The 21966-nt window shown below is 34.9% G+C and overlaps 1 protein-coding gene across 1 annotated transcript in view; it reads left to right on the top strand.

The window, feature by feature from the left end:
- Nucleotides 1-21966, top strand: part of STT3B (STT3 oligosaccharyltransferase complex catalytic subunit B) — a 96222-nt gene that overhangs the window by 24861 nt on the left and 49395 nt on the right. The window contains exons 2-3 of the mRNA XM_004754304.3: nt 16617-16725; nt 20048-20335. Coding sequence (XP_004754361.1) covers nt 16617-16725; nt 20048-20335 — 397 coding nt within the window. The remainder of the gene's footprint in view (nt 1-16616; nt 16726-20047; nt 20336-21966) is intronic.

A 21966-nucleotide genomic window follows, 5' to 3' on the forward strand; every position in this document is an offset into this window, starting at 1 on the left:
AGGATCTGAATTAAGAGCATCCCTCCAAGCAGGAACACCTTGGCACATTGAAGGGGCAAAATAAGGCCCCCATTGCTAGGATATAGTGAGAAACATGGTATGGATAGTCTTAGGATAGGGCCAGATCAAGTGCTGAAATTGGTAATTATGGAAGTCAAATTCTTTATCGGAACTAAAAAAGAAAAAAAAACGACATGGAACAGAAATTCTTTTTGTTGTAGCAGATGTTTTTCATTTCTGCATACAATACTGAATAGTTTTACAAGTGATGAAAGGCTTTAGAGGCCAGAACATAAAAAGGGACCCAAATGCATTGACTCCAGTATACGGAGTGTTCACACATGAAAATTTAATCAGTTACACTATTTTTATACCTGAATAGTATATTTTTATAGAAAGAATAATTTACCTTAGAGTGGGAGTTAAAATATTTTATACAACTCATAACTTCATATTAGCACTAACTTACTTAACTCAGGACATTTGCAGAAAATGTTTTAAAATTGGATCATATGTAAAATGTTCAGAGGCAGTTTAACAACATCTGTTGAACTTATTACATGTGAGGTACTGTGCTTGGTGCTAGGGGTAAGAAGAGTAATTCATTTATCTTTGCCTAAAGATCAAATCAAGTGAATAGCTTTGCTATTCATTAGTTGAATGACCGTGAGCAAGTTACTTAACCTCTTCATTTGTCTTCTCATTTGTGAATTGGGAATGACATTAATACTCTATCAATAAGTTGTCATGAAGATTAAATTAATACAAATGAAGGTACTTAGAACAGTGTATAATTCATAATTACTTATTAAGTGTTCACTGTTTGTTGTTATTATTTACTTAGGTTGGGACCTACTAATAGTAAATTAATGCTGTTTAGTGTGTTGTTTTGAAAAAGGTAAAATGAAAAGTGCAAGATCAAGGTTTAAAGGGGAAAGTGCCAGTTCTTAATCTGAAAAGGATAGTTAAAGCTTAGAAAGTGGTGTCTTGAGTTAGGTCTTGAAAGATAGGTGTGGGGGATGCCTGGGTGGCTCAGTTGGTTGGACGACTGCCTTCGGCTCAGGTCATGATCCCGGAGTTCCGGGATCGAGTCCCGCATTGGGCTCCCAGCTACCTGGGGAGTCTGCTTCTCTCTCTGACCTTCTCCTCGCTCATGCTCTCTCTCACTGTCTCTCTCTCAAATAAATAAATAAAATCTTTAAAAAAAAATTAAAAAAAAAAAGATAGGTGTGGGAGGATACTTAAAGGAGGATTTGCTCTTCAGGTAACAACAGCTTGTGCACAGATATGGAAGCATGAAAAATCATGAATAGTATTTATTTAGTGAAAAACCTAAAGTTGAGATATATAAGGTGAGAAAGAAGTAGGGAGGAGCCATTTCAGGGTAAGGATTGGGAAGGGAGTCTTAAAAACATTAGGACTTTATCCTGTAGATTTTTGGGAAACAGTTGAAGGATTGGTATAATCATTTTAGAAATTTTTCTGTTGTGTGGATGAGATGAATTCTAAGGTCAGAAGGAAATACCAGAAGCTAGGAAGTCTGTAAGAAGAAAAATGAAGTAGTCTAGATAAAATATGAAGAGAGCTTTAATGAGGGGAATTTAAGAGCTGGGTATAGGGATTGAGGTATTTATGATTCCCAAATAGATACCAGTGATAATGGTTAACATTTTAACTAAGATAGAAAGCATCTTTTAAAAAAAATAATAATGTTTTTAGAGTAAGGGAGGTAGAGAGTGAGAGAGAGAATCTCAAGCAGGCTCAGAGCCCAGCTCAGAGCCCTGCAGGGCTCTATCTCACTACCCTGAGATCATGACATCAGCCAAAATCAAGAGTTAGCTGTTCAACCAACTGAGCCACTCATGCACCCCAAGAACTACTTTAATAGTAGAGGGCAGGGTAAATGATGAGTTCAGTTTAGGTATGTTGAATATCCTATCTGTGGAGACATCTACATAGTTGTTACTCAAGTAGGCTATTCAATATACAGATTTAGAATTTAGAAAAAGGAATTGTGTACTTAGCATATGTTGTAGTCAAAGTTCAGGAAATGGACAAAGGAAAGAGGAGAGGTGATAGTGGAAAGAGAGCAGTGAAGACCAAGCTTTGACTTTGAGCATTTGGACAGTTTGGAGCATCATGACTAAGAAAATCTGTCTCTGGCACTCAGTTTTTTTCATCCAAAAGATTGAAAGGCATGTGCCACTTGTAAGAGAATGAATTTTCAGACTCTTAGCTCTTTATGTACTTAATACTGAAGTTTAGGCATCATGCTGATTTTTCCCCCCATATCTTATTGCAGTCATCCATCACCCATTTATAAGAGGAAAGCCTATCACTCACCTGTCCTATATGTTGTTGCCCTGGTATGTGAAAATCCAGGGTTCCAAATGAAGGCACAATTCACAGTGTTAGTGTAGAAATACTGTGTTTTCTCTAAAAAGAACAAGTGAAATTTATGTTACTGAGGAAACTCCATGATTCTTTCTGACAATTTCAGAAGTTCGTTTACTGGATCATAATCTATAAAGATCAAACATAGCAAATTTATCTTTGGTACTGACTAATATATATCTTAAGATATTTATGAGGGCAATAAAAAAAATTATTCTAAAGCATGAGATAGAGTAGAAAAGTAAGTATTAAACGAGAAGAGAAAAACGAGCAGAGGTCAGCTTCAGGGGTGGAAATTACAATATACATCTTGCAGTGCTTTGGTGAATTGTGTTTCATTTGAAATTTTGGTATTCAGATGGTCTTCCTTAGGACAGAGCCAACCTTTTATATAGTAGCACAGATTTTCTCATTTTAATAAAGCTGATCGTGGTTAAATAATGTTCTTTAGGAAACAATGTAGAATTCTAAAGTTAGTAAAATAGGCCTTTTCTGTAAAAACAGTACTTTCTTTAAAAGACAGTGCTGGTGGGGCACCTGGGTGGCTCAGTGGGTTACAGCCTCTGCCTTCGGCTCAGGTCATGATCCCGGGGTCCTGGGATTGAGCCCCACATCAGGCTTTCTGCTCAGCAGGGAGCCTGCTTCCTACTTTCTCTGCCTGCCTCACTGACTACTTGTGATCTCTGTCTGTCAAATAAATAAATGAAATCTTTAGAAAACAGCAACAACAACAACAATGTTGGGGCGCCTTTGTGGCTCAGTGGGTTAAAGCCTCTGCCTTTGGCTGAGGTCATGATCCCAGGGTTCTGGGATGGAGCCCTGCATCGCCTGCTCTGCTCAGCAGGGAGCCTGCTCCCCCTTCTCTCTCTGCCTGCCTCTCTGTCTACTTGTGATCTGTCAGATAAATAACATCCTTAAAAATAAAATAAATAAATAAAATAAAAGTGCTTTTTCTTTTTGTGTTTTTGTACTGCGGTTTTTGCTGCAATAGCTGAAGAAATAGGAAAAGTATTTTTCTCTTAGGGAAGACCTAGACTGATGCTAGGAAGGAAAGAGCCAAATTGAAATAGCTAATTATTGGACATATGTAATGGAGCAGGTGAATTTCTATTGCTTCACTTAGGGTGGAGATTGTGTTTTTAGATAGATTATTAAAGTAATATATTACAGTAAGAGTGAAAGCCAAAGGGAGCTTCAAATTAGCCACCTATACAAAATTTTGGTGTTCTTTTTCCTTTGGAAGGAGGGAGAATGACTTATCATAGACAAGCTGTTTTATAGACTTTATTTCTGAGTGGGCATATGAATAATTTTCTGACTTGTTAGTAACAAGATTGTTTAAAGATTTAATGAAAAATGGTGTAAAGAGTAAAGTGGGATTTTTAAATTCAATAAAGAATGAGAAACAACCATACTTGAAATTCAAGAGGAAGAAATTCAAAACAAATTCTTAAACTTTAAATCTCATAAGTAGTCTGTTCAGTTCAAAATATTGATGGATGGTGATAATAATGGAAGCTGTCTACCTCTTGGGAGATGTTGCAGTAATGGGCAATAGAAACAATAGAACTAACATCCTGTGTCTGTCTTGCATTCTTTCTTCTCATGAGAACTGAGACTTCGCTTTCGACCCAATAACTTTTTGATCCATGTGTATATAAAAGTGAAACAGCCTGTTTAGGTCAAATAGGAATTCTTAGTTCTCTGTTTTATATCTTGTAAACAGTTTTAAAACCACGAAGGAGAAAACGGTGAGAAAAAATATTTTCCTGTCCTTTCTCATTTGTTTTTGATACACATTGCATATGCAGACATTATTTTCATGTTATCAATAGACATTGTCCCAGAGTAGTTGTTTAACGTTTATGTGGCAAGCTTGCCTATAAGGGAGGAGGAATTGGAAAAAATGAGCCTGTGTTGATAGTGGAAGAGGAAGAAGGGATTGCAAGTCTTTTAGAGAATTATGTGTGCCCGTGCTTACATTTAACTTTTTAAGATGAGAAATAGACTTTGGAGGAAGTAAAGATTAGAAAATATTGCATACTAGGGCTCATAGGTGGTTCAGTCCATTAAGCATCTGACCCTTGGTTTCGGCTCAGGCCATGTTTTAGGGTCCTGGGATCAAGCCTTAAGTTGGGATCAAGCCCTGGACTTGCTTGAGATTCTTTACCCCTCCCTCTCCCTCTACCTCTGCTCTTCCCCCTGCTTGTTTGCATAAAACAATTTGTTTGCTCTCAAATAAATAATAAAATCTTTTTTTAAAAAAAATTATAGCATTCTGAGAAGAGTATGGTTATCTGGAGACACATAGTGGTTAAATCAAGTCAACCATGCATATGAAGCATAAGAAAGGTGCCAAGAAGGGAAATTTGAGGCAGAGATAGGGACCACTTGCTTTGTATCTCCTTTGTGAGAGTCAAATTTGTTGAAGGGTTTGGTAAAAGCATTTTATAGATTGTGTGTGATGGTGATAAGATGATGATGGTTATTATCAGCCAAGCAGTACTTAATAACGTTTTCTGGCAATGATTTTCTTTTCTTTATCTAGACTTTGTGCGTGTGTGTGGGTGTGTTTCTTTTTAATTTTTCCCCTTTTGAAATGGCCAGTTATTCCCATCCTTAACAGTCTCACAAATACTATATGACTCTACTTATCCCTTGCTTTAAAAAGTCTTCACTCCTTCCTTCCTCTTTCTCTTCTTCCTGTTTTACTCCTCTATTTCATCCCTTTAGTTTCTTCCAAAGCTCTTGTTTCAGTCTATAATTACCTGGTTTGTGTTTGTTGCACTTAAATTCCAGGACAGCTGTGACTTTGCCTGTCTTTTTTAGTGCTCTGTTCCTAGTGCCTAGCAGAAACCTGGTGTATATTGTTGCTCAATAATTTAAAAAAAAAAAAAAAAAAAAAGGAAAGGAAAGGAAGGAAGAAAAAGAAAAATTCATCTTTCAAAAATGAAAACCATACTAATGCCCAGTATAGAGTAGCCACCTTTCCAGGCACATGCTGTTCTAGGTAGGAGTTTGGGGGAGGTTTTGAAACACATGGCATCAAATTGAGATGTGTTTATCTATCCATAGAGGACAGCCCTGAGCCCTCACTTGGAGTCCATGTATCCTTATTTTTGATAGAAACTTAAGTTTAGTTAATCTGGTTTCTTATCTCCAAGCAAATTAAAAAAAAAAAAAAATCACCGCTAGGGTGATTCAAGGCTTCTGTCTTCAGGGGACTGCGTTGACATGTGATAATACTTGGTATAGTACTCCACCACATCACTCTCCTTTTGCCCTGTCTTCCCTCCTTTCCCTCCCTCATTTGCTTCTTGGATTTGTTGTTCTTTAGCACTGTCACTGATCAAAGCTGCTTTCCTCTCCTTTCTTTCCTCCTTTCTGTTTCTGATTGGTTCTTCTGTTTCTTAGATTTTATTTGTAAAGGCTGAGCTAAACTAGACTTGTGTTGTCTTAAGAAAATTAGATTTGTGGACTGAACACTTTTGGGAGGTGGAACATCTTTGTCTCTCATCGCCTCTGTATTTAGATTGGTAACTTGTACTTTGAATCTATTTTATAATCCTGATTTCTAGATTTCTGACAGTTTCACTATGTTTTCTAAAACAGTATCAGTCTTGTATCTGTAGGAAAAAGGTAGGAATTATTATAGCAGGCACTTATTGGAGACCACCATCATTTTAATGCAAGTGTTATGAAAGAGCAACATCGCCTGCCCTCACCCCCTTTCCCCAGAAATGTCAAATAGCAAACTTTAGTTAAAGATTTAATTATTTGTATGCATTTATTTGGTAGATAGTTTTAGAAAAGGAACATGGTTTAGGGAAAAGAATGGCCGAACTGGCCCTTGGAAAACTTGTGTTTTACTTTCAGTGCTGCGTTTTACTTTCAGTGCTACCTTTAGTGCCTGTCTTTGGGCTAGAACTTTGTCTTTTACTTCCTTCTTAAGAGGAGCTTTTATTTTTCTTAGCTTTTCCAGTTCAAATTCTACACATATGTTTCAAAAGCTAGTCACAGGGAGTAAGTATTAGGTGCCTTGGGTTTGGCCATAACATTAAGGATAACAATATACTGTTCTTAATTTATTCTTAGGCATTTTCCAGTTATGTTAGTATTTTTTTGTGATACACTGCCATATTTTTGTAGATAAGTGGAAATGCTAATTAAACATACAAAACCCTTGCCCACCTCAAAGATTTCTGTTATTTCTTCTTCTTCTTCTTCCCCTCCTCCCCCACTCCCCCTCAAAGGTTTCTTCTCAAAGGTAGAAAAGCTATAGGTTAATTTTAGGACTGAGGCATAATTTTTTTTTAACCTTTAATATTAAGAGTATAGGAGAGCCCCATGCAGGGCTCCTGGCTCAATCCCAGGATTATGACCTGAGTGGAAGGCAGAGGCTTAACCCACTGGGCCACCCAGACTCCCCTTTTCCTACATCTTTAAACCATCAGTTTGCTTATTACTGGGAACTAGTAGAATTATCAATATGCTCCTTTCAGAAAGTAAAAATATCCATATGAAAATTATTTTGTCTGTCTTTATAAAGTCATGTTTCCATACATTATTGGAATTGAAAATTGGTTCTAGAGATTGGGTTGAGAAAATTTGGGAGAGGCATTTTTTATTTTTGCAAGAACTCATGAAAATGTTGCATAAACCTAAAAGTAGAACCATAGTGAATCTCATGTAGCTACCATCTGTACTTAATAGTTACCATTTTTGTCATACTTGTTTCAAAACGAATTATTTTATTGAAGTTAAAATACTGAAAGTTACTTGACAGTATAAATAAAGGAAGAGATACATGTAAAATACGATAGTTTTCTGAGACTATTTTAAGATAGATGTTATTTTAGCACTTGTGTTTCTTTTATTTCCATTTTATTTTGATGATTTCTAACCTTTAGTACATCATTTTTCTGTCTGTTTACCTAGTTTTACTTGGGGAGAACTAGAATTTGGATATATGAGATTGTGTGTGTGATACTTTCCATGACAAAGTTTACATATATATATGTATTGTGTATATTATGTATTCAGAGACTGTATTTTATTATTGCCTTTCCCTATATCCATAGGAAACAATGAAAAGTAAGAAAATAGGGATAAAGAACTTGCTTCTGGAAGCCACATACCTGTGTTTTTTTAAATACATATATATGTATTGTATTCCTTGTGTGTATAATTATGTAAATAATGTGTCTGTTTGTATGTAATTTTATTACAATTAAATATATATGTGTATATGTAAACTATACGTATATACATACAATACCATGGACAATTTCAAACAACACAGAAGTTTGAAGTGCAGTAGCTTATTCCATTTTGGAATTTCATACTGTATGTCTTAACTATTTCTAATTACTTTGTTTACTTTGAATGAAAGTAAAATTCTATTTTTCTGCTAACTGAGAAGATTGTTAGTTGTAAGGGCTGATAAATTGGGTAGAACAAAATGGAACAAACTATTACTTCTTAGAACAGGGCTTTCAAAACCTGAAGTTTGCCAAGTAGTCTTTGACACATCTTTTTAACAGTCACAGGGAAGTTTATTGATTTTCAAATTTAGAGTCTGAAGGAATCGAGTGATAAATTATTAGAATTAATAAGCATTTCCAAGGTTTCTGGTTATAAAATCAATGTAAAAATATCAAGAGATTTCCTGTCAATGTCAAACAGAATTTTTATAAATTAAGTGAAGATACCATTAAAGATAGGAATAAATCTAAGCAAAGATGTACAAGACATCTAAGGTTAGGTTGTACATTTTCTGGAGAGACATTAAAGAAGATTTAAATGAAGGAGATAAACTATAGGTTTGAAGAGTGAGTATTGTAAAGATGTTAATTCTCCCCAACCTGCTGTGTGGAGTTAATGGACTTTCAGCCCAAACCTCACTTTTTTTTTTGGTCGAATTGACAGGCTTATTTTAAAATTCATATAGAAAGGCAAAAGGTCAAAATAAAACCACAGTTAAGAAATGTTCTACCAGGTATCAAGAAAACAATTTAAAGCTTCAGTAATGAAGGTTACATATTATTGATGCAAGGATAGACATAAAGACCACTTTAACAAAATAGAGTCTAGAAACAGATCTGCACAATATGAACCTTTAATATACTATGGGGGTGGGATTGTAGAGCAATGGAGAAAAGATAGTTTTTGATTTTTAAAGATTTTATTCGTTTATTTGACAGACAGAGACCACAAGTAGGCAGAGAGGCAGGCAGAGAGAGAGGAAGGGAAGCAGGCTTCCTGCCAAGCAGAGAGCCCGATGCGGGGCCTCCATCCCAGGATACTGGGATCATGACCTGAGCCAAAGCTGAAGGCAGAGGCTTTAACCCACTAGGCTACCCAGGCGCCCCAAGGTAGTTGTTTTAATAAATGATGGTGGAATGATTTTTTATAAGGAGAAAATAAAAATAAAATTGAATTCCTATATCACACCATGTAAAATAACCCGTTCCAGGTCAAGTAAGTTGAAACTGTAAGTTGACATAAAGAAAATAAAACAGTATCCTTATGACTTTGGGGTAGGAAAAGACTTTATTTTTAACCAGGAGGAAATCACTAACCCTATAGCAGAAAGTTGGTAAATTAGGTTTATGTCAGGAATTTCTGTTCTTTTAAATACCATTGCAAGTGAAAAGAGAAACCACAGAATGAAAGATTACAGCTTATGAAAAATTTATCCAAATCACCTAGGAAAAAAATGTGCAAAGCATTTCAACATACACTTTACCCAAGAGGAATTTTAATGGCCAGTAAATATATGAAAAAGTATTGAACCTCAGGAGTTATCATGGAAATGTCAAACATTGTTACCATTGTTGGCAATAATTAAGTTTGGTAATCCTGTGTTGGTAATATTACTCAGCAGCAAGAACTCTCGGATAGAGTGCCCCCTTTTTATTTATTTATTCCTATAGTCATAGTTAATTTAGCTGTCACACAGGGCTTAGATTAGTTGAGTGGTGTGTTATGTAGGGGGAAGGATGAAAATGGGGTACAATATTATGGGTCTAAAAAGAATAGTGACTAACACTGAACGTGCCCTGTGAAATGAGTGTACTGCCTTTTATAGTCCTGTTGTTTCACTTCCAGGAGGTAAGAGATGAAAGCTACAAGGGCATGCAGAAGAACTTTCGTAGTGATGGGTTGGAAATTGAGTCAGAAAATGGATAGAAAAACAAATGACAATTCAGGCAGGAGAAAGTTAACTGAAAATCAAAGAGAATGTGTATGTAAGAATCCATAAGGGAGTTCTGGGAATCTTACATACCAGGAGTAACTTGATCCTGGGGATAAAACGGGACTAAACACATTCTACTTATGTTTATGTTTATTTTTAAGTATCTTGACTAGGTTTTCAATAGAATCTTAATGAGCATTCTTATTTGTTCTAACTTTTTAATTATGCCTTCAGGCTTGGGTCTCAGCAAGTATAGAGTTAAATCTGTCTTTGTCTTTAATTTGGGGATACCATTTAAAATTGGCTTTAGGTACCTATCAAGATAGCTTGATTGTATCTCACCCCCACTGAAAAACATTTATGAAATCAGTTATTCTTTTAACATTTTTGAGGCTACTGTGTGTTACATGCTGTACCAGATGTTGGAGACGTAGTGGTATCCTAATGGGAGTATTTATCTAGTAAGGTAAATATTAAGTGAACTAATGTGAAAATAGATCTGTGGCAAGTGCTAGGAAGTACACTGAACCATTTCAGAACAGCATCCCTAGAAATGTGCTGAAGTTTAAAGGACGAGTTATTTAAGCTAAGAAGAGGGAGATACTAGTGATCCAGGGAGAGGGAATTAATAGTTTGAAGATCCTAGGAAGGAACAAAGTGAGTATGGAGAACTGATGGGTACAGCAGTCCCCCACTTTATCTGTGATTTCACTTTCTGTGTTTTCAGTTAACTGTGGTCAACTATAGATGATCCTCCTGTCAGAAAGTTAACAGTAGCCTAATGCTATTCACTTCACTTTATCTCCTCACATCAGTTTATCATCTCACATCATTTTAAGAAGGATGAGTTCCATACAATAAGATATTTTGACAGACCACATTCATTTTACTTTTATTAGAGTATATTGTTATAATTCTATTTTATTATTGTTAATCTCTAACTGTGCCTAATTTATAAGTTAAACTTTATCATCATAGGTATGTATATGAGAAAATGTAGTATATATAGGGATTTGTACTCTCTGCAGTTTCAGACATTCACTGGGGGTCTTGGAGTATACCCCTCACAGATAAGGGAGGAGCTACTGTATATGAGAAGTAGGGAGATAGCAAGGTATGAAATTAGACTGTAGTGTTGTATAAAAGCTAGAGTGTGTGTGGCTTTATGTTAAGAAATAGAGATTCCTTCCCTTAAAAAAAATTTTTTTTAACTTATGAGGGGAAGCCTTTGAATAGTTTAGCAGAAGGTTGCAGTATGATCACGTTTGTATTTTGAAAAGATGTTCTTTGTTGAGCTGTTATACAGATTGGAAATTTAGGAGATAGGCAAAATGGATCTAGGGAGATGAGTTGGAGGCTACCACTATAGTCTATTTAAGATGATAACTTGAATTAGAGTTAGAGTGCTAGTGTCAGAATAGAAAGAGTGGACAGGGGCGCCTGGGTGGCTCAGTGGGTTAAGCCGCTGCCTTCGGCTCGGGTCATGATCTCAGGGTCCTGGGATCGAGTCCCACATTGGGCTCTCTGCTCAGCAGGGAGCCTGCTTCCTCCTCTCTCTCTCCTGCCTCTCTGCCTACTTGTGATCTCTCTCTGTCAAATAAATAAAATCTTAAAAAAAAAAAAAAGAATGGACAGATTGTCCAGTTTGTTGGTATATAATTGTTCATAGTAGTCTCTTAGGATCTTTGTATTTTTGTGTTATCAGTTATAGTGGATAAATTTCAGAGATATTTCAGAAGTAAAATGACAACTTGATTATGATTTGTCTGTAGGATGTGAGAGGGAAGGAACTATCAAGGATGACATCTAGATTTTGGTCTTCAACTTAGATGATAGAACACCCTGAAAGCAGAGTGTGTATATATATATGTATGTGTGTATATATACATATATACACACATATATATATTATGTATGTTTGGAGGGGTCTGATCATGAATGTAGTTGGATATTAAGTTTGAGATGCCTTGGTGACATTGAAAGACAAAACCAAACCAAATCAAAAAAACTGATGTGGACAGGGAGAAAGATTGGTAAATTGTTGGGCATGCTGGTAATAATTACTGAAGAGACCCAGATATAACTGACATCGAGGGAGAGTTAGAGTTAATGAGAGAATCTTGGGTAAAGGAGGCTGCCTGTACAGAAATCAGGAAGAGGACTGGAGATGTGGGTTAAAAATCCAGAGACTTCTAATTATCCTTAGCATTCTGAAATATATTGAGTTGTGTATGCGGTTTCTTTTTCCCAGTTAAGAGAAATGGAAAAACTTTCTGGATTAATGTTTTTCGTAGTACTTTTTCCAGCTTTATTGAAATTTAATCGACAAAGTTGTATAAAATGATTTGATAGACCTATATTGTGAAATAATTACTGAAATCAATTTAATAAACACATGCATTGCCTCACGTTACTTTTGTTCAGATGAGGTTCCTGAAGATCTACTCAACAAATTCCAAGTATGTAATATAGTATTATTAACTATAGTCACCAAATTATACATTAAATCCTTAGAATTTGTTCATGTTATGACTGAAAGTTTGTACCTCTTGACCATCATCTCCCCAGTTGTCCCATTCCCACATCCCCTGGCAACCACCGTCTGCTGAGTTAAACATTTCTTTTTAGTAGTCCACTTATAATTGATACCATATAGTATTTCTCTTTCTCTGTCTGGCTTATTTTTTCATAACATAATACCCTCCAGTTTGATCGATGTTGTTACAAACCAAATGACAAGATTTCTTTCTGCTTTGTGGCAGATAAGAGTCCCTTATATATATTTACATTTTTTTCCATTCATCCATTGACAGACATTTAGGTTGTTGCCATATCTTTGCTATTATGAAGAACACTGCAGTAAACATGGGAGTGCAGATTTCTCTTCCAGATACTGATTTTTTTCTTTAGGATTTATACCCAGAAATGGGGTTGCTGGTAGTTCCATTTTAATTTTTTGAGGAGCTTCCATACTGTTTTCCATAATGGACATCTCGATTTATATTCCCACCATCCCTGTACAAGGTTTCCTTTTCTCAAACCCTTGACATTTGTTACCTCTTATCTTTTTGATGATAGCCATACTAATAGGTGTGAGATGTATCTCATTGTGGCTTTGGTTTACATTTTCCAGGTAAATAGTGATGTCAAGCACCTTTTCATTATGTCTGTTGACCATATTTATATCTTTGGAGAAATGTCTCTTCAGCTCCATTATTAAATCAGATTTGTTTTTGATTTGAGGAAGTTTTTGTTGTTACTGAGTGGCTTGGGTTCCTTATATATTTTAGAAATTAACCTCTTATTAGATATATGGTTTGCACATAAGAGACTCTTAATCTCACATAACAAACTGAGGGTTGCTCAAGGGAGTAGGGAGAGAGTGGGGGAGAGTAGGGAGAGAGTGGTGGGGTTATGGACATTGGGGAGGATATGTGCTATGGTTAGTGTTGTGAAGTGTGTAAACCTGGCAAATCACACACCTGTACCCCTGGGGCTAATGATACATTTTATGTTTATTTTAAAAATTATTTAAAAAGATAAGGTTTGCAAAAAAAATTTTTTTTTTATTCCATAGTTTGCCTTTTCATATTGTTTCTTTTTTTTTTTTTTTTGCTTCGCACAAACTTTCTGGTTGGGTACAGTCTTAGTTTTGTTGTTTGTGTTGCTTGTTTTTGGTGCCCCCCCCCCCAACAAATCATTGCCAAAGGCAGTGTTCAGGAACTTTTTTTCTGTTTTTTTTGTTTGTTTGTTTTAGAGTTTTATGGTTTCAGGTGTTACCTGTAAGTCTGTAATGCATTTTGAGTTAATTTTTGTATGTGATGTAAGGTAAGGGTCCACTTTTATTCTTTTACATATAATATCTAGGTTTTCCCAACACCGTTATTGAAGAGACTATTCTTTCCCCATTATTTGTTCTTGGTACCCTTGTCAAAGATTAGTTGACTCCATGTATGTGGGTTTATTTCTTGGTCCTGTTACTCTGGTTGGTTGTTTCTTTCTTTCTTTTTAATGCCAGTACCATACTGTCTTGATTACTATTGCTTTGTAATAGAGTTTGAAGTCAGGAAGAATGATTCCTCCACCTTTGTGATACCACCTTCTTCTTTATCAAGACTGCTTTGGATAGTTAAAGCCTTTTGTGGTTTCATAAACATTTTTGAATTTTTTTTCTGTGAAAAATGTTTTGATTTTTATAGGAATTGCATCAAATTTGTAGATTGCTTTGGATACTGTGAACATTTTAACGATAATACTGGTTCAATCCAAGAACATGGAGTATCTTTCCATTTACTTGTGTCTTTCATTTTATAGTTTTCAGTGAACAGATCTTCCACTTGGGTTAAATTTATTCCTAAGTAGTATATTGACTTTAATGCTATTGCAAATGGGGTTGTTTCCTTACTTTCTCGTTGAGATATTTCACAGTTAATGCGCAGAAATGCAACTGAGTTTTGAATGATGATTTTTTTAACCTGCATCTTTACTGATTCTTTTTATTAGTTCTGACAGTTATTTGGTAGAGTCTGGGTTTTTCTCTATATAAGATTGTGTCTTCTGCAAACTGTTTTGCTTCTTCTTTCCCAATTTGGATGCCTTTTATTTCTTTTTCTTGCCAGATTGCTTGGCTAGAACTTTAGCTTTGTGTTGAATAGTACTGTAAGAGTGCTTTCCTTTGTCTTGCTCCTGATCTTAGAGGAAAATCTTTTAAATTTTCAAGTAGGTTGTTTAGCTATGGACTTGTCAGATATGACCTTTATTTTGCTGAGGTACCTTCCTTCTGCACCCAATTTGTTGAGAGTTTTTGTTGTGAAAGGAGGTTGAATTTTGCCAAATGCCTTTTCTGCATTTATTGAAATGATCATGTGATTTTTTTCCTTCATTTTTGTTAATATGGTCTATCACATTGATCACCATACATTGAACTGTTCTTGACTCCCAGGGATATATATACCTGTTGATGATGCTGTATGATCATGATGTATAGAAGAGTGTGCTATTGAATTTGGTTTGCTAGTATTTTCTTGATTTTTTTCATGTATGTTCATCAGGGACATTGGCCTGTAATCTTGTATCCTGTCGTGCCCTCATCTGGCTTTGATAGGACAGAGCTGGTCTCAGGAAGTGAGTTTGGAAGTGTTGTCTCTTTGATTTTTTGGAAGAGTTTGAGAAGGATTAGCATTCTTTGAATGTTTGGTAGAATTTGCCATTAAAGCCATCTTGTTGGGATTTTCTTTGGGGGAGGCTTCTGATTACTGATTCAGTCTCCTTGTTATTGGTCTGTTCCGATTTTTTATTTCTTACTGGTTCAGTCTTGATGTAGGCTTTATGTTTTTAATTATTCATTTCTTCTAGGTTGTCCACTCTGTTGGTATATAATACCAATAATATATGAATACATAGTAGTCTCTAATGATCCTTTGTATTTCTGTGGTATCAGTTATAATATCTCACCTTTCATTTCTGATTGTATTTATCTGAGTCTTCTCTCTTTTAGTCTAGCCAAAGGTTTGTGAGTTTTGCCTATCTTCAAAAACACCAGTTCTTAGTTTGGCTGACCTTTCTTTTGTGTTTCTAGATTTTATTTCATTTATCGTTGCTCTGATCTTTTTATTTCCTTTCTTCTGCTAACTTTGGGCATAATTTATTCTTTTTCTAGTTCCTTGAGGTGTAAAATTAGGTTATTTGAGATTTTTTTTAATGTAGATGTTTATTACTCTAAACTTTCCTCTTAAATCTGCTTTTGATGCATTCTGTAAGTTTTGCTATGTTGCAATGTTACTCTGGTTCTCAAGACTTTTTTTATTGTCCCTTTTATTTCTCCTTTGACCTGTTGATTGTTCAGGACAATATTTTCAATTTCCACACATATGTGAATTTTCCACTTCTTTTTTTAAATTTCTAGAGTGTTACTATGGTGGCTGGAAAAGATAGTTGATATAATTTCAGTCATCTTATATTTGTTAAGATTTGTTTTGTGACCTAACATATTCTGGAGAAAATTCTGTGCATGCCTAAGAATAATATGTGTTCTGCCTCTGTCAGATGTAATGTTCTGTATTAATCTGTTAGATCCATTTGGTTTGAAGTGTGGTTCAAGTCCAGTATTGCCTTATCTCTCTTTGTATGTTCTATCCAGTATTGAAAGTAAGTATCGAAGTCCCCCAATATTTATTGCATGGCTGTCTGTTTCTGCTTTTGGATCTGCTACATTTGCTTAATATATTTAAGTGCTCTGATGTTGAGTGTGTATATATTTACAGTTACTACATCCTTTCAGTCAGCTGTGGCTTGTCTTAGTCTCTGCAGATAGTCCTGTTTCTGCTTCCTATGGTATTCTTCCATTTGTTTTGATGCATAGCTTTCATGTTGCTTACTTTTCTCCAGTGGGTGTGCTTATTTTTGTATTTGATGAAATTTATCTAAAAATGCTGTGTGTTTCTTCTCATTTGTATTTTGTCTTCCATTGACTAAATTTCTCATTCCTGAAGGTCATATTCTTGTTTTGCATTGCTCTTATAGTTCATTTATACTTCATTTTACACATCTTATGGTTCTAGTGCTATTATAATTTATTCTTTATTCCTATAATTTTTAGGGTTGTAGGATTGGAGGCAATCACGTCAAGTGTGCTCCTTTCATTTTGATAATGTCTTCTCTTAGTGGTTCTTAATCTTTTGAGAATCATTGACTTGGACTATGTGGTGAATTGTGTACCCTCACCTTTTTTTGTTCAAATGCATAACTGTTTACCACCACTTGTACTTTAAACAATGACCAAATGTTAATTCGAGCATTATTAATTTTGTTGGCATGGCTTTTTTGAGGGGGAGGTCTTTGTTTTTGGTTTTATATAAGTTGTATAAGCCTAATCCTTGGAGAATAATGTCAATTTCTATGAAAGAAATATGTATGTAGCCTTAGATTAAATATAAAGATATTTACGTTTATAATAGAAAGATAGGACTATTTCTTTCTAGTGTGCAAACTTTCATAACATTTCCTTTTTTCCTCTTTCCTCTAGGTTTAACTATAGATCAACACATCATCTTGCATCTCATGGGTTCTATGAATTTTTAAATTGGTTTGATGAAAGAGCATGGTATCCACTAGGAAGAATAGTAGGTGGTACTGTAAGTATATCTGCAGTTATTTATGTTACTCATCACAGTTATGTTAATCATAAGTTTTATAGTTATTTGAGTAAATTATTAGTTGCTAAGGTGATGGAGATTCTTGAAACCTTTGTAGAGTTAACTAATTCAATTTTCTGGGGCTGTTTAGTATTTAATATACTAAATCTCTTCTTGACACTCCCTTCTTCTCCCCCACCCCTTTCCCTGCACTTGTTTGGGTTATCTCACACTACCTATTATTTTTGGCAAGTGGAGTCTGGGAGGAGACATTTCTTATCACAGTACATCACAGGGTTATTTGTGGTTTTGTTTTGTTCAGTAGCAACTTCATTGAAAACAATACTTTCTGGAAGAAAGTAGACATTTAGAAGATAATTTTATTTATTTATTTTGGAGGGAGTAGAGGGGGTAGACAAAAAGGGGGAGAGAGAATTTTAAGCAGGCTCCATGCCCAGCGCAGAGTCCAAAGCCTGGCTCGGTGTCACAGCCCTGAGACCGTGACCTGAGAGGAAGTCAGGAGTCAGACATTTAATTGACTTAGCCACCTGGGCACCCCCAGATAATTTTTAAATTTTAGGTTCTAAAGCTGCCCTAAGTTACTTTAGGTAATTGAGTACTGATCATAACTCATGGGGAGCTATTATATTCACAATATGACATAAGGGAAATATTTTTATGATCTGGAATGTAAGGAGAATGTTGAAGAGAAAGTACAAGATCTCTTTTTTCTTTTTTTAAAGATTTTATTTATTTATTTGACAGAGAGAGAGAGATCACAAGTAGGCGGAGAGGCAGGCAGAGAGAGAGGGAAGCAGGCTCCCTGCTGAGCAGAGAGCCCGATCCCAGAACCCTGAGATCATGACCTGAGCTGAAGGCAGAGGCTTAACCCACTGAGCCACCCAGAGCCCCAAGAAAGTACAAGATATCTTTGGGGAAATACATGTTTAGTCTTATTTTTTTCTTGATACTTTGTCAAAGGTTTATCAATTTTATTAGATCTCTAAACCAAAGAAACTGACTTTATTGATTATCTTTATTATGGGTTTGTCTTTTACTATATTAATTTCAATTTATTTCCTTCCTTCCATTTTCTTGAGTTTATTTTGATGTTTTTCTGACTTCTTAATATAGTGTGCTCAATAACTGTTCTTTGTTATTAATCTATTTATTTTAAAGCTATAAATTTCCCACTAATCCCTATTTTAGCTACATTTATAATGCCTAAGTTTTGATATGTAATACTTTTTTTTTTAAAGATTTTTATTTATTTATTTGACAGAGATCACAAGTAGGCAGAGAGGCAGGCAGAGAGAGGTGGAAGCAGGCTCCCCGTGGAGAGAGCTGGATGTGGTTTGAACCCAGGACCCTGAGATCATGACCTGAGCTGAAAGCAGAGAGGCTTTAACCCACTGAGCCACCCAAGCGCCTCCATATCCTAGTACTTTTATTTTCATTCAAATTGAAATTTATTTCAATTTCCATTATCATTCCTGCTGCTTCATGGATTATTTAGAATTGTGTTTAACTTTTAAACATAGGAGGACTTCCTAGTTCTCTTTTTTTGCTTTATACTTATGGTTAGAGAACAAATTCTGTAGTTTCAGTCCTTAGAAATTTATTGAGACTTGGCTTGAATTTGAAATTTATTGAGACTTGATTGGGGTGTAGCATATAGCCACATTTTATAAATGTTCCCCTCTGGAAAGAATATGTTCTCCATGATAGTAAAATGTTGTTTCTAATCTGGGGGCATTTTCTTATCCTTGATGTAAACAGAGATACAGAAACAAGGAGAGGAGTCATGGTCTCCAGGGCAAATTAGAAAGGTATTGAGTGCTAAGAGACGTTGTGGTAGATAGCTATTATCTGCACTTCATTGTGCTCACCTTGTTATGTACCTGATTGTAATATTTGATGACTATAATTTATTTCTGGTGTTTATAACTTTTTATTTTGAATTCTTCCTTACTGGGGGTTTGTTTTCTGAGACTCCTGGTGTCCTAGTATTTACGACCACTTCTATAAAAATCTTTCTCATTTGCTTTCACTAGAGCCCATAGGGGTTTTACTGGTTCTTGGACAGTTTTCAGAGGTTATTATTTCTTAACTTGAAGTTTCTCACACCTGAAGTTGTTATAAATGTGGAGCCCATATTCACAAATGTATTGAATGAGTTTTTCTCATTTTGTTTCTATTCAAAGCTTTGGAAGTAAGGCATAAAGTTTCTTACTACTTTCCTTGTGGATGGTTATAGTCTGTCTAGTTTCATAAACAGGCCCTGGATTTGTGCTGGGAATTAGGCATTTTCTCTGATCCCTGTATTGAACAGTAACCCTACCAACCTCCAGTCCCTAAGGTGTGTATCCGGCCTGGAGTGGTTAAGTGACATAAAAAGTATGTGAAATAGTGTTAAGAATGAAGGAGAAAAAGCAAGGGAAAGGTCTAAAGACCATAGGGAGTTTGTAGTCTTAAATAGTATAGCTGGGAAAGGAAATTTATAACTTTTTTTGTAGTTCTCTGATGGAGAAAGGAAAGAATCTTTTAGGATTTAGATAAGGATGGAAATGTAATTACACATTTTAATCACCTGTGAATAGCTCAAAACTAATATCCTACTTGTTTTTCTCTGAATCCTCCTAATGTTTCTTCTTCCTCTTTTAGGATGAGGGTAAGGACTGTAACTGTTAACTGGCCTCTTCTATTTTATTATTATTCTCTTCCATCCTTAAGTACCTTCAGTGGTATAAAAATATTCAACCTTCCAAGAGGCCTAAAATATTTCTTTGAATTCATCAGCTGACTAGGTTTTTTCTTCCTAGCTAGAGTTGTTTACATCCCAAATCTTGGTTTTAAAAGGAAGGAAGATACATATGTAATATTGCACATACTTATCTTTTTTTTTCTCATTCCCTTACATATATAAAAGTTTGGGCAAAAAAATGTTAAAACCCCAAACTTAAGAGCAAGTTAGACGAAGACCCTGTTTTATAGTGACAAAAGAGTTCGTAGAATTAACAAGAAACTTGCCTACAGTTTTCCATTTCTAAACATTTTCATTTTTAATGATGCATTCTGTCTGATCTTCTTTTATTTAAATATCTATTGCTTCATATATGAGCTTTTTCTTTGTATCCAATATAAAAGAAGGTTTAATTTTGTAGTTTAGGAGTGTGGTGAAGAAGGCAAACTGTTTTGAGACCTTATCCTCAAACTTTTTACTGTAAAAAAAAAAAAAAGTGAAAAAATAAAAGAACTCATGTTAGTGTTTTGAGCTACCTTATTTTATATGTAATTAAATTTTCCATTTTTATCTTCCTAGGTTTACCCAGGGTTGATGATAACAGCTGGCCTTATACATTGGATTTTAAATACATTGAACATAACTGTTCATATAAGAGATGTATGTGTGTTCCTTGCACCGACTTTTAGCGGCCTTACATCTATATCTACTTTCCTGCTTACCAGAGAACTTTGGAACCAAGGAGCAGGACTTTTAGCTGCTTGTTTTATTGCTATTGTACCAGGTTATATTTCTCGGTCAGTAGCTGGCTCCTTTGATAATGAAGGCATTGCTATTTTTGCACTTCAGTTCACATACTACTTGTGGGTAAGTTACAATGTTTTACTTCCATTTAATATTCATGAACTTTGTATGGAGATGCTGTAGGTTGTACATATTTTTCCTTTATCAATTATAGTTCCCATACAGGGATCTGTTACTGTTCATAGTAAACTTAATAATGAATAAAATTATAAAATATCATGTACTGCTCCTGTGCACACTCTCCCTCTCCCTGCTGCCCATGTGTATATGATCCATTTACAACAATTCTGTTATACCTGTTTCATAGATGATGATAATGTGTCCTGACTTTATATGCCATAACTCCAAAAATGAGGCTATCAAAAAGCCACCTAGCGATTTTGTTTGTTTCTTTTTGAGTGGGGAAAAGGGTCAAAAATACTTAGGAAAGTTGAAATGTGATTTAATGGCTTGGGATTTTGAGTTCTTTTTCAAAACTAGCATCATTTTCCTGTTGCCAAGTTATTTCTTCCCAATCTATATACCTTTTATTGTCTTTTTGTATTATTAGCTAGTGCTTCCAGCATGATGTTCAAAAGGAATGGTGAGAGGGGACGTCCTTGCTTTGTTCTTGATCTTAGTGAGAATGCTTTGAGGCTCTCAATATTCAGTATGATGTTAGCTGTAGATTTTTGGTAGATATTTATCAACTTGAGAAAGCTCCATTCTATTATTAGCTTGTTGATAGATTTTATCAGGAGTGGATGGATTGTGTCAAGTGTTTTTTCTGTATTTATTGGTAATCCCCCCCTCTTTTTTTAATGTGATACATTAATTAATTTTCAGATGTTAAACTCGCTTTTCATACCAGAGATAAATCTCACTTGGTCATGACCTAATTTTTATAATACATTGCTGGATTTAATTTGCTTTTATTTTGTTGAGGATTTTTACATTTATGTTCATAATATATATTGGTCTGTAGTTCTTTTACAATGCCTTTGCCTGGTTTTGATATTAGGGTAATACTGGTCTCATAGAATGAATTAGGAAAGTATTCACTTCTATTTTCTGAAAGATTATAGAGAATTGGTATAATTTCTTCCTTAAATGTTTGGTAGAATTCACCAGTGAACCCATCTTGGCCTGGTGCTTTCTGTTTTGGAAGGTTATTATTAATTATGGGGTAAATTTATTTAATAGATATAGGTTTGTTTAGATTGTCTCATCTGAGTTTTGGAAGATTTTGTCTTAAAAGGATTTGGTCCATTTCATTTAGGTTATCAGATTTGTGGACATAAGGTTCCTAGTGTTGCCTTATTATCCTTTTAATAAACTGTCCATGGGATCTGTAGTAATATTACTTCTTTCATTTCTAATAGTAATTTATGTCCTCTTTCTTTTCTTTGTCTAGAGTCTAATTAATTTTGTTGATCTTCCAAAGAACCAGTTTTTCTTTTCATCGATTTATCTCTATTATTTTCAGTTTTATTGATTTTCTTTGTAATAATTTTTTCTTCTACTTCTCTTAGATTTAAATTGTCCTCTTTTTTTTTTTTTCTTCTAGTTTCCTAAGGTAGAAACTTAGGTTACTAATTTAGATCCTTCTTTTTTAATATATGCATTCAGTGCTATAAATTTCCCTATAAGCACTACTTTTTCTGTATGGCACAAATTTTAATAAATTGTGTTTTTATTTTTATTTAGGTAATGTT

This window comes from Mustela putorius, unplaced genomic scaffold (genome assembly GCF_011764305.1).
Source record: "Mustela putorius furo isolate JIRA1106 unplaced genomic scaffold, ASM1176430v1.1 tig00003834_pilon_pilon_pilon, whole genome shotgun sequence".
NCBI classification, from domain to species: Eukaryota; Metazoa; Chordata; class Mammalia; order Carnivora; family Mustelidae; genus Mustela; species Mustela putorius.